Genomic DNA, 13,923 nt, shown 5'->3' on the forward strand with positions numbered 1-13,923 from the left:
AGTTCCAGTTCCAGATGCAGGTGATCAATCCCTTACAAATAGAGCTGGAATCTCCAAGGATGACCATTTTTCCAACCATGTCTCATCAGCCCTTTGGGTCTGTAGATAAAGTCATGGCATGATTATATGATTTTAGAATGTATTTGGCAATGCCAAGAAAGCATGACTCAGATTCTGCATTCATCCATTGCAATGCTACTGAAAAAGCAACCCCAAGCATTGTAGATTGTCCTGTCGCTATGTGCCTGAGGAATATCAGGTAAAGCCTGCTGTATCGTCCCAGAGAGCTCTCTTCTGAGTTTACATCTTCTCAGCTTTTTTTGTTCAAGACAGATTCCCCTTCTCTCACTCACTCCTTAGTTCTTTCCCCCAGTTCTTGGTACTTTGCCCGGCAGAAGGGCAGTTTCTGGGTTTATACTAAATATGGTTCAGTTTTCCATTGGTTTTAGCCTCTAAGTTACAATATACAAATGTGGCAAATGTGACTTTTCCTTCTCCCTGGGGCTTCTCTGAATTTAAAGTCCAATTGTGTTCCTAAATTAGAACATTCCTTCTATACTAAATGGCTTTTCTGATAGTTACAACATTTCCAAGATTGTTATGAAGCTTTAATTTACAGTCATTGTTTCACCTTGAACTCTTAACAGGACATGTGATACAATAATAAAAAACCACCAATTTACCATTCCTTGAATCCCAGTTTTAGTCAGCGGGACCTACGTTCTCATAATCATGCCCCTGGCACAACTGTACTTATTATCCCCACGTTACTAGGATATAAACATAAACAACTCACCACATTAGGCCAAACGAATGCTAGATAGCTCTGAGCTTGTTTCATGTGATCCCCTTTAAGGTTTGTTAATCTGCTGGATGTCTGCATAATACCCCATGAGGCAAGCTGCTTCTTTAGCAATGTGCCAAAAAGTCTGCCATGCAGATTTAATGCATAAAGCCATGCAGCCAGAAGCAGATTATAAATATTTCTTTAGCAGGAGAGAAAGGATTGGTTGCTTAAGGGAATGTTTAAGTGTGCTTGCCTCTCTTCCATAATTCATAAATATTGAAGTATCTCTGATCCATACCTTGGAAAAATGAGCAAGCAAACAAGAGAAAGAGTGAAAAAGCCTGAACAAACACTGGAGCCATTGCCCTGGAAAACACATAACAATTATTAGGGCTGAATGCTGGTTGAAACAAGTTTGAAAATCTGCATGAAGATTTTTGACTGTTATTTGATTTATCCTGAGATGGGGAAACAGACTTCATACTTTTTTTTTAACAGACTGAGTAGTTAGCACACTTGCTAATTTCTTTTCCTAACTGGAAGAATATGCAAGACAATATTTTGAGCTAAAGCGTAATTCAAAAGGCATAATACTCGCAGAGACTACAGGTATTTTAAGATGAACGCTACCTGTTTGCTGGTTCAGTTCATCAGTGATATCAAAATGTACTTAGAAGGTTTTTTTAAAAGGCTAATGCTAATAAGCACCCTGCTGTATGTGATACTCTACTGAAGTCAATTGGACTATTCATGAAGTAGGGTACTATCAAATCCAAGTTAACATTTCACAATTTGATCCCATTTCAAAGTTACCAGATACCTCTCTGCCAGAAACGTTGTATATAATTGACATTTTGACAATATGATTTTGATAAATCAGGGAGTCCTATAACTGGCAACTGGAAGGAGACAAACAAATAGACAAACCAAAGAATTGAGAACTGCAGATGAGGGTGAAACAGATGCATCTACCACAGAGAGAAAGTAACATCAGAGTTAGTCAAACCCTTAGAGTAAGGCCTGCCACAATTCTTTTTGTCAAACAAAGGGTAGCTGTATGAAACAGCAAAACACATAATGAGCAGTTTCTATGCAAGTCACTGCAGGGTGTAAGGGGACTGTTTCCTGCATTTCCTAGAACAGCAGAATCCCTAGAATTGACCTTTGCAAGACTGCTGTCATCACATGCTCCTCTGCAGCTGGTTTCTGTTTGGCAAGGGGTTGAGACATAAAAATCCATGTCTCTGACTTATGACTAAAAAAAAAAAAGTAATACCTTTTTCACCAAAGTTGACTGCATTTATTTCACATCAGAGGAATTATTCTTTGTTTATTATAAATAGCTATGAGTAATTTGGAAAGAAATCAGCAGTAGACTCAAGTCTATTATTTTTTTCTCCCTGCAGGCACAACAGTTTCCAGGGATATCTCCAGGAACTTCAGATATGTAAAGGTAACAGACTGTCAAAGCCAGATTCTCATGTGTGGATTTGAGACAATTTTCCCTTCCAAATATTAGCCAATAAGACACCTAAAGCAAATAAATCCAGAAGGTGGAGAAAGAAAATAATTCTGCTATAAATTAATTTATCTTAGTAGGATTTCAACAGGGAGGAGTTTTGTCCTGGCTTTGTATGAACAGTGACTGTCTTTGTAAAAACATTAACCCACTAATTTTAGCTGTGAAAGAGAGGAGGCCAAATAATACCTTGTGAACTGATATAACTGAGGTTAAATTTAATGCCTAAAACTCTCATAACCAGAACCATTTTTATGGTGCCTTTTTATTTCTGTTCAAATTTCCTCCCAAACATAAAAAGCTAACTGAGAAAAGTTCCACTTACATTAGAACATGTGTACCTGAACAGGCATGATACAAACAGAACTGTATCAGAACTGTATCAGCATACAGCACACATGCTTTCAGTCATATTGAATCCCCACCACCACCTTTCCCCACTGAAAACATGTAATCGACTCTTTAGACAGCCTTACTTTAGGCACCTAAGATTAGCTACTCTGAATCAATCTCCAGAAGAAAGTGTTTTTGTGCCATACTATACAGGAAGCTGAAATTCCTTGGCACCTCATTTGGAAGCCGTAATCACCTTCTGCCCCCATCCTTGAAGTGGAAAAATGCTTTGTAAAATAGAAGTTTATGCAGTAACTGTGTTTCTAAGTTTGTTACAGTCTTTGGCTCATGAAAAAATTTCCCATATTTGGATATAGCAGTGTTTCTCAAATTTGTTTTAAATAAAGCACAAGAGGTGACACTTGTCTCGAGATGTAATTTTCTAGCTACAGACCAGCATAAATGTGTTGTTTTTCAAATCAGTTTCTGTTTCTTTGACTTAAAACTAAGGATTTTAATTGCATTCACACACTTCAAAAGATTAATTAGACTGACTAATCCTACTGCCTTCTTGCTCATTGTTTCTCAATAAAGTAGTAACAGGGGCAGTTCAGTTTCCCGGGGCAGGAGGGGAGAGGAGCAGCTGTAATTACTGCTCTTTAGTGTTTACACCAGCCAAGGAACTGCTACTACCTTTAAATCCTTGGAGCAACTCAGTTTCCCTGAGGCAGGGGAGCAAAGGCTTCCAGAGCAGGCAGTAATTACAGCCTTTTCTCAAGTCTCCATCCTGAAACAAGGGAGCAGCTCCTTGCAATGAAAATGCCCTTGTTAGGGTAAAGATTTGCAGAGAGTAATTACAGATGCTTCTTCCTGGAGAAAGTAAGTTACTCGCATCTTGCCTGAAAGTTGATGAGCAGCATGGCAGCAGTTTCTTCAGTGTCTTTGGAGTCTTTCACCACCGGCTTTGGGTGACAAACTGATGGAGACACACTGGGATGATAATAAGTCTCAGGATGCTTCTGTTTCAAAGAAGAACGCAAACTATTCTACTTTATTTTGTAGTGGGGCTCTCTGAGGTATGGGTGTCACAGACCAGGACATATATGATATAGGTAATGTGAGCTGCCTGTTGGATTGGGTGTTAGTTTCCAAATTGCAAAATACACAGAAGTTTGCCACTCACCAAATTCCACTTTTAACTTAGGTCAGCAAGGACAGATAGGTCACTAAACAAAATGTCCATGTAGGAAAAGCAGTTGCTTGAGAGCTGAGATAGTAGAAACCACAGTTCAGGCTGAGTGACAAGTTTCCTAAATACTGATGACAGTGCTGGTGTTAGCTGACCTAAGGCAGCAAGCCATCCAACAAGGGAATGTGTGAACAACGTGCAACTTGACATAAGCCACTGTTAACATTTGAAATTTCTCATGAATGGAAAGACTATTTTTTCACAACTACAACACTTAACTTGGATTCATCGATTCTCAAGATTTAATGCCAAAAACAACAGGTGGCAACCGTATTTAGTTTGTTCTCAATTCATATTCCTCCTACTTAATAAGAGAGGAAAAAGCTATTGATGCAAGCAGCACAGACAGATTCCTTGTTGTGAAAGCTAGTCCTTGATCATATGACTTGGGAACCAAATGTGCTTTTACACACTGCTACAGCCAAAACATATTGCAAACTTGAAGAACAAATTTATTTTTAACTCACTTGGTAAAATGTATCTGTAAAATACATCATTTTTTCTCCTTTTAAATAGCAGAATGTTAGCATACCAGGGGAAACAGTTATTTTTAAAAAAATTAATAAATGTAATTGATAATCAATATAGAGAAAATAGTTTGAAAGTGCAAGTACTATATATTTGCCTAGTATTGTGATTACAGATGGACTCAGAATCATTTCAGATTCTGAAAATGAGAAGAATATTTCTGAGAATGAGAGGGTCAGATTATTTAGCATGATGACTGATTAATGTGTTGACCTTGTTGACTTTGCACATTCTTTCCTGAAACGTAAATGTTTAATTCTGGTGGAAGGCACAGGCATGTCTGAGGTACAACAGTCAGACGTGGAGGTCTGCTGGCTCAGACAAAGTGAGCTCCCTCAGGTTGGGAATGCTTATTCAAATTGCAAAATACTGACAAAAATGTGAAAAATTAAGCTGCAGTTTTAACTCAGGCCCAAAAGGGCAGAAACTGCAGTTTAGATATTCAGACATTCCCTGAATATCTACAGTACTATTTTTTGTGATAATATAGATATGAAGCAACAGAATGCAGCTTTGAAGTTCCTTACATATCTGTCAATTTCAATTTCAGAAAATTGGACTATAACTTTGTTTTTTTTTTCTTCCAAGTCTAAAAAAACTCTGTCATTCTTCAAATGTAATGAACACTTTCCCACATTGGAAACTGCTGTTTGGACAATCCGCTATCACAACTAAGTAGGAAAAAAGAAGTGCCCATAAATGTTAGAAAAGAAGTAATTTCAAGTTTCTTAGGTTCAAGGCACATTTTAGACTATTCCATAGATATTTTCACTTATCCTTAACCATGGATTTTTTTTTAATTTCAGCTTCTGAGCCACTTAAACAATTTACTCTTATCTAAATTTATGATAAAACTATTCATTTCATGGTGTTCAGATAAACCTTTTGTTTATTCCTATTTTCACCAGCAAAATAATACACAAGATGTAGTTGTCCACATAGAAATTTGACCATCACCAAATTTCATTTTTAATTCATGCCAGAAAGAACATAAATTAATGTATAAATTGTTTTGCATAGCATAAATATGAGGCAATAGAATGTAATTAACTTTGTTTCTTCAGTACCTGTTCTGGTAGGCTTGACCTCTCTAATACTTTAGTCAAGGGAAATTAACACAGTATCTGTTTTATCCTAGTCCCAGCCCATAATGCAGAATAATTACTTTCACTGAAGTTTTGAAAAAAGGAGTAATTCGGTGTGCTAAAAGTGATTATAGACTTTTGCTTTCCCAAAATGTTACAGGAAAAATTCTTGATGGGAGAACTGTGGAGCAGCATACAGCCTCCTTTAGGCCCCCGGTAAAACTTTATTTATATAATGCTGATTTACTAGTACTTTTCTCCAAAAGAACATTATAGCACTGATTATTATTTGACCTGTGTAAATCAAAGTAGTGTCACTCTTCGTACACAAGTGTACATGAATATAACACATGAGAACATTTCCTGCCGCACGGTTTTAGTATTGCTCTGCATTGATAATAAAAATAATGTCTGAAACAAAAGTCATACAAGGATATAGTATAAATATTTTCTGCAGGAAAATGCTTTGGGAATATCTGAGCATCATGGCCTTCGCTTATCTTACTTAGGTTTTCTGTTGCTTTCCTTCTCGTTATAAAATGTTTCAGCATTTAGTTAGCCATTAAAAAAACATTTAAGCAGAGCTAATCTGAGTATAAAGATCACAAAAACAGGATTTGCCCTTGTCAGCAGCTTTAAATCTAATCAGCTTGCAGCTGTTATACAGTCACGATGTAATTCTTGAGGGGAACTTCAATTAACAATTATATTTAGGAGACAGCTGGAGATAACAGCTATCGGTACTATTATCATATATCCATCACAGGCTTTATCCTACACCCACAGAAGTCAATGGCAGGAACAGGCACTGCTGAGCTCCACTTTACTGACTGGCATTATTATTTCAAATATACATCTTTCACAGACAGTTACAGAATCTGCTACTAAACTCTGTAACTGATTATCTTCAGTGAAGAAGCCCATCCTCATTTCACATTTATACAGCCGCTTTTAGCACATAATGAACTAACGAGAAGGCAAGGCAGTAGAAACACGACTTTCTGCTACTACGCAAGTCTAAGCGTCAAATCCCTTTGATCATCCGTGCTGTGCTCTGATGGCTTCAGACCTGTAGAAGACTCCCTGCTTACCTCACTGTCCAGCTGTAGGTATTGACATTCCCTGCAGTTTATAGGCAGACTCTTAAAGGCTGTCAAATACCAGTCTCCAAGGTACTTGGCCATCTAACTATGAAAACCTCAGCCCCAGTGAGGAAGAGGTTTATGCAGTTTATACAGTTTATTATCAGTAATGGAGCATGCACTTAGCTCACAACTGCTAATATAATGGATCTGGATACTCAGTTTTAATTAAAATAAATACTTTGGGGTACAACCAGCATTCTATTCTCTTCTGCACTTCTGCAATTTAGGACAGTTGGAAGATGAACGTTTCTGTTATGACTATGTTTGGATCAGAGCAGCTTTACAAAAGGGCTCTTTAATAAACCACAAAGCCACAAAAAGTGAATTCTGAACTTGAGTAGGAGTTACGGCCTTTCCGCAAAATCATTTTGTTTGTTTAGGTGCCTAGAAGGACAGTATCTCGACTGCAGCCGTGCCTTTTCCCCCAGTTCTCCCGAGTCTGCCAAAGGTTATTTGGATGGCCCATCTGTCCCTATCTGACAGGATTAGGAGATACAGCTACCGCTCGGCACAACTTTCAGAGGTGCCTGAAAGCGTTGCAAGCGGCTGGTAAGAGACGGCGTACCCAGAACAAGCTAACTTATTCGAATTGCAGTGCCGCTGCTGCTGGCACAGGGAAGCAGCAGCTAACAAGCTCGCTGGCCCAAGCGGGTTCCCCGAATATACTCTGACAGCACCTCTTGAAAGCTGATGCCGCTTGAAGCAACTAAAGGGCGGTACAAATAAAACGTTACAAAGCCCCAGCGGATCCGACGCTGTTCCCGTTAATTCTAGGTTTGTCCCTAAAGCGACGCTTTTGGTGTCATCGACACTGGAAAGTAACAACGGGCTGCCGGATGATCCACCGAGCGGCCTCCCCCACCCGGCGCGGGCGGTTTCAGCGCGTCGGCTAGCGAGGGGCGCGGCGCCCCGGCCGTTGGACGCGTCCGTTGGGCACGGCCGTTAGCGCCCCGCCCGCACGGGGCTGCGCGCGGCGGCGGGCGCCCCGCCCCGCCTACCCGTGCCCCCTGCAGGGGGCGGCGCCCGGCCGGCCGGCAGCGGCGCATCCCCGCTCTCGCCCGGGGACACCTTTCCGCGTGCGGCCGCCTTCCGCTCCCGCCCCCCGCGCCGGAAGTGACTTTGGCGGCGCGGGGCGGCGGTCGTTCCCTGGGCTGTGTCGTCACCGCGCGCCGCTGGGCGACTCGCCGGGGGGCCGGGCCGGAGCGGGACGCGACGCGACGCGACCGGCCGCGGCGCAGCGCAGCGCAGCGCCGACCATGGCGGCGGCGCCGCAGAAGGAGATCGTGTACAACAAGCTGCTGCCGTACGCGGGCTGCCTGGAGGCCGAGGCGACGCGCTTCCTCGCTCAGATCAAAGGGAACCTGGCGCGGGCCGTGCAGCTGCAGGAGCTGTGGCCCGGGGGGCTCTTCTGGACCCGGAAACTGTCCACGTGAGTGCGCGGCCCGCGGCGGCGCCGGCGGCCGTTGTCTCGGGCTGTTTATAACGGTGCTGCCCGCAGGGCCCGGCCGCGGGCGGCGCCTGCTCGAAGCGCCGCGGAGCCCGGCCTGCGGCGCTGCCGGGCGCCTCGAGGCGAAGCCGGGGTGACTCACGGCCGCCCGAGGGCCGGGCGGGCGGCGGAGCGCGCTGGCTCCCTAATGGCTGCTCCCCGCGCCGGGGCCGGGCGGCACGGCCGAAGCGGGAGCGGGGCGGCTGCTGCTGGCGGCTGCCGGGTGCGGGGGGCCCCGCGGCGCTGCGGGCGCTGAGCGCTGCCCGGCCGCCGGGTCGGGGCGAGGCGGCGTCGGCCGGACTCTTGCACAAGGCCGCGGAGCGCTGCGGCGTAGGAAACAGGGACAAAGGTGGTTCCGTTTCCGAGAGCTCGTCTGCCGCCTCGGGAAGCTTCTCGGTTCTGTGAATCGAGTTGCTTTCTTCCTAAATGTACACTCGATCACCTGTTTGTTCTCTTGCCTTTTTAAGCAAGTTGTGGAAGATACCATCTCTGTTCGCAACTTGCGGTAGGAACACGAAGTCTTTCGCAAAACAGGCTGTTTGTGCTTTTGTTAGTTCAGCGCTGGAAGGACTAAATTCTGGCTTTGCTGCTGTGTTAACAAAATTGGTGCCCTAGTTTAAAGGAAGAAGAAAAAAAAAGCCTCGATATCTTGCCTGTACTGTGACAAGGTGCAGTTTATGTTGGCTCCAGTGCGAGTGCTGACAAGATGTTTTTTGTACAGGTTGAAAACAGTGTTTTCATACAGTAGCACCAAGCGGAGTGTAGAATTCTCTTAGTGAGTTTTACAAAAACATACTTACCCATTTTTTTCTTCATGTGTGCTGTTCTGGCCAGTCTGGCACTAAAAATGGTGTCATATGACAAGTGACTGCTGTCATTTCAGTCAGTACACCCTATTTGTGTGAATACCTTCTTCTTGATGCATGCTCTCTGTGCCTTCGTAATTGGTCTTTTCTATGTGCTAGAAGTGACAGAATTCAGTAGAATTGAGATCTTCACTTACACTTTTACTTCTTATATAAAGTAGGATTTTTTTTTAAGTATTAATTGGGGAATTTAATATATTATCTGTCAGTCAAAAATCTGGTTGGTATACATGTATCGAAATGTAAGTGACCTTATGTTTGCCAAGAAGCATTCTTAGATAGAATTACATTGATGGTTGCGAAATGATTCACATGTTTGCATTATGAGACAGTCTGAACCTGCTTGGACCCAGTTCAATACTGTTTTTTTTTTTTCCCCTGAGCCATCTGCTAGCTTATACTCTTTACAGTGATGCCTGTTGTCTTTGGACTTGTGGCAGAACTTCATGTGCTAATCAAGCTGAAATAAATTGTAGTAGCTCTTAGTAAGAGAAAGATCTACCTTAGATAGGGTAACTCCTGCAGTTAAGTGGTTTGAAAATGTGCAGATATAGATTACAATTAACCTATTAGTCATTCTGTAAACTGCAATTTCTGTTACCAGTTTAGGCTTCAGGGCAGTGAATTTAGCCTGTTGAGAACTGCTACTATGCTACTTTATGAATCACAGAAAGGACAGGAGGCTTTAATTTGTGGTTTTCCACCCACCCTTTGAAGTTTAAATTGACTGTATTTTGCAACTTGTCTGATGCTTGTTCATCCCAAGATTTCTTTGTGGCATATTATAGTAATTCTTCGTGGCAGTAAGACTGAATATATTTGGATGTAGGCAGGAAAGAAAACTGTGGGGTTGGTTTAAAAATAAGCTGATATAGTTAACATTGGAGATGTTTTACTTCCTTGGTTTAATTTGGTAAAATAGTTCTGTGGGATAAAATATTTCAATAAAAGTTTAGGCCTAGATGAAAAGTTCCAAAATATAAGAATATAGTGTTCTGATTTGTCATGCCTATGTCAAATTGTGACATAATGACGGTAAAACCAAAGCTTTATTGTCTGCTCTTAGTGAGTAGTTCATTTCCCTATCAACTTTATACCTTTTTTTCTTGCTAGCCACCTATGATAAATTACACATTTGTTTGACCAGAAAATGGTCAGAATCTTCATAAGATCTCTGCCTAATTTTACTACAAATGTATGAGAATACTTACTGGCTTTTATAATTCAGAATGTTCTGTGAGGTAACTTATAAATCAGAATCAAGGCTGACATGTTTTGAATCTATTTCTTGTACAGATAGAAATGCTAATACTGACAGACAATGTAACATATGCAAACATACGAAAGAGTTATATATATATATCTCACACATTATATACCTGTATAGCTCTAGCTCTTCAGGTCCACTGCAACTTTATGCAGATGTGCATAAACCAGAGGTATGAGGAATGAAAGTTAAAATTCTTTTTTTGAGTTTAAAAATGTTTGTACCAGTCACTATTACATAATGACAGCTGAACCTAAGATCTTGTATTTCTTGTAGGGCAGCAGCTGAGAACATGAATTACATATGGTTGTCTTAAATGCAGCTGTTTCAGCTGTCTGATGTCATGAATTGAGTAGGGAAAGAAGACTAAAACTGAGATTCATTGTATCTAATGTCTATCAGGTAATCTGCATAATTGTCCTTGTATGCATAATTTTTGGTGATGTAAATGGAACCTTTGGTTGGAATATGTATACAGAGTGTGGTGAGTGAACTTTCTCTTCCGCACAGACAGGGATAGTGCAGTTACTTAAGAAACTTACGACTTGGCAGGACTTCTTATGCAAGTAAAACTGCTTGCTTGGAGAATTAGAATTTAAATCAGTAACTGTGTTCTTCAGAAGTCCTGTCTTTAGTACCCCAAGACTCCTCCAACTTTGGCCAGTAAAATCTGTACCTTATAAAACACTAATCCTGTTGTGGTAGTGTAAGACTGCATCTCAATTGTCTAGCTTGCTACGGGGCGTGTGTGGGGGGATGGGACACTTTAGATGCATCAGTCATTTGCATAAATGGACTTGCATCATAGTCTTTTATGGTCCTCTACCTCAAACATAGACAACTGTTCCATTTTTCACTGTTTTACATTTTTTCATAGAAACGTTGAGCATAGATACTTTAGAGTATAGCTTGTAAATGAGCATTAGTATAATAAGAGCGTTCAGTAATTACAGTACATACAGTTGATTGTTTGATGCAGCCGAGAGAACGCATGATGATCTTTCTGCACTTTCTATTTCAAAAGACAAGGGTTGAATTTTTGGAGCTGAGGGACACAGGTTCTATTCCTGACAGTGTTATTTTGTGTCAGGGATAGAGACTTCTTACACCATGATACTTAAATGTCTTACTGTGAGGTATGAAAAAATGTAGCTCAACTGTTTTGAATTGCAGGACACAGAATATTAAAGTGAGAATAAAACCTGTCAATGAAACTTCTCTGAAGTATTTCAATCACTGTTGCATTAGGCATCTTTTATTTACTTCCATTCCTTCCTATCCTTATATGAAAAACAAATTTTCTATCTGTATGTTATATACATATATAGGATTCAAATAGTTTGTTCAGCGTAGTTTTGTTTTTTGGATATATTTGTTTTGGACAGATGATAATCCTTTCTTGCTGGAAAATGAAATTAGATTGCTAGGAATTTAGGAGAGCACTCTATTCAGCTTCACAAGTGAATAAGTGAAGGCAGCTTTCAACTGTAGCACAACAGCCAACTTTCTAGGGCAATTTAAGGTGTCCACTTCATGCGATAGTACATTTCTTAAAAATAGGCCTATTGTAATTGTGGAGTGAAAGTTTGGTATACTCAGTGCTTTTACAGTAAGGGAGTCAAGTTTTTGGTTTTAATTTTTTTGTTTGTTTTTGCATCTCCAGAGACACTGTACTGAGCATAAAAATGATGGAGATGCAAACAGAATGTTCACTTCCCAATTAGTATTTTTTGCATCTAGCTGAACTCCAAATCAAAACCCAGTGGACCAGTACAATTAAGCACCATTTATTTATTTTTGCCTTTTGCAGTTGACTGGTAGAGGAGGCTGAGAGCTTATAAAATCTTTGATGGATTTCTTAAAGGAGGGGACTGAAAATGGTAGTGGAATTAAGATTTCAAGTAGCTTCTTAATGTAGTATTGCTTGCCTTCATATAAGGAGTCTTACTGTTTTCCAGCAATTTAGTTTCAGAAATGAAATACGTTTTTTTTTTTTAAACAGCATTCTTCCAAAAGCAGGAGGTGATGCTGAGGAGTAACACACCCAATTCATATACATTTTTTTAATGTATATACTGAAGAGTTACCATTTATATGGTGATCATGCATATATGTCGTTAGCGCCTTAGCGCCTAGGGATCCTGCAGTATTGATGAAATTCTGCCTATATTCTTTTCTTTAGTAGTCATGATGTTTTGTTCTGTGCAAGGGGGAACTGGACAATCCTCTGAAAATATCAGAAGTTCCTTTCTGCTAGGGCTTTGCTCATTTAATTTTGAGGAAAGTGGGATTAGCCCTTTGTTAGGAATAATTATTTTCTGTTTGTCTTCCCTTAATGCACAGCTGGATTAAGGCAAATACCTGAAGATTTTAGAATCTGGTGTTCCTTGTCCATTTATATAAAGAAGCTGTAAAAATAGGAGCAATCCGAGATCTAGTTTTACTTTCTGGGCATAGCGACATGTTTGTGCTCAGTACCTTTCTCTGTACTTGTACCTATTCATAGTTAAATGGCATTTGGTGTAATAGAACTGCTGTTAGCAAATGTCAGGAAAGGTAACCGTCCAATCCACTGTTTTGTTGTATCTAGTTATGTTACATCTCTTGCACAGTGTTTCTCCGTAGTTCTAAGTGATTTTTATTTTTTATAAATCCTGCATGAAGAAATGAAACTGCTATTTTTGGTTGCTTTATACATAAATTTGTGAGAGAGGAAATATATGTGCAAGTGTATGTGACTTATGTGACTGAGGGATAATGAAATGGAAGTTGAAGGTGTTTTCAGAACCCTCTGTTCCTTAGTTTAATGTGCTGCTCTTGTGTAGCTGATGTCTTCCTTCACAAATGCATAAAGTCATGAAAGGTACAACCACTCTTGTAGGTGAGCTCCTTTAAAGTTTGGTCATGACATCAGACACTGTCTTCCCCTTTTATTATAAAGTAAGTGAAGACTAAGGGAAATGACTGTCTGACAGCTCCTATGGCTTTTCATGGTAGGACTCTGGATGGCCAACTCTTGTCTTATATAAAATGTCTCTCATTTGCCTGTTAAGTCTAGTAGGCTCTTTTCAAGGCCTTTGCTTTCAAAGTCTGGGAATTGCTTTTCCTCTTACTTGTGCCATTTGTTAGTTCTCTATGTTGGCGTGATTATTAGTACCCCATCTATCTTGTACAAGTTTCCAGACTTTTACTTTGGGTCCTTCCAAAACAGTAGGTGAGCAATGTGTGCTTTTGGGAGGTATAGTATTGCCATTAAAATAAATACAGTTAAGTTCTGCTGTATACTTTTGTTAGCCCTCACAATAGCAAATGTCACCTGTTGTTTTCTGAGTTGGGGGGGGGGGGGAGAGTGAGTGTGTGTGTGTGTGTGTGTGTGTGTGTGTGTGTGTGTGTGTGTGTGTGTGTGTGTGTGTTTAGGGTTCTTTTTTTTCCTCTGTATTCAGCTTTAGGGGCTTTTATGTATATAAAGTGTAGGGGTTCAACTGCTGATGATCATTCTATAGGTAGATGGAGCTTGTGACCGATCAGCATTATTTAGGTTCTTGTGGTAGGAGAAGGGGTTAGCCTGTATTTTATTTGTTTCCTTCTGTATTTGAAATGAGTGTTAGTGAAAATACTGCCTGTCAAATGCAAAATCCACCACTGAAATCCAATGGGA

The 13,923-nt window shown here is 40.7% G+C and overlaps 1 protein-coding gene across 1 annotated transcript in view; it reads left to right on the top strand.

Annotated features, from left to right (window-relative positions):
* The first annotated feature begins 7,628 nt into the window (after positions 1–7,628).
* The window catches only part of PSME4 (proteasome activator subunit 4), a 76,025-nt gene continuing 69,730 nt past the window's right edge, over positions 7,629–13,923 (top strand). Inside the window, exon 1 of the mRNA XM_064509758.1 lies at positions 7,629–8,075. Within this exon, the coding sequence (XP_064365828.1) occupies positions 7,903–8,075 (173 nt within the window). The 5' untranslated portion in view covers positions 7,629–7,902. The remainder of the gene's footprint in view (positions 8,076–13,923) is intronic.

The sequence above is a fragment of the Dromaius novaehollandiae genome, chromosome 3, assembly GCF_036370855.1.
Source record: "Dromaius novaehollandiae isolate bDroNov1 chromosome 3, bDroNov1.hap1, whole genome shotgun sequence".
NCBI classification, from domain to species: Eukaryota; Metazoa; Chordata; class Aves; order Casuariiformes; family Dromaiidae; genus Dromaius; species Dromaius novaehollandiae.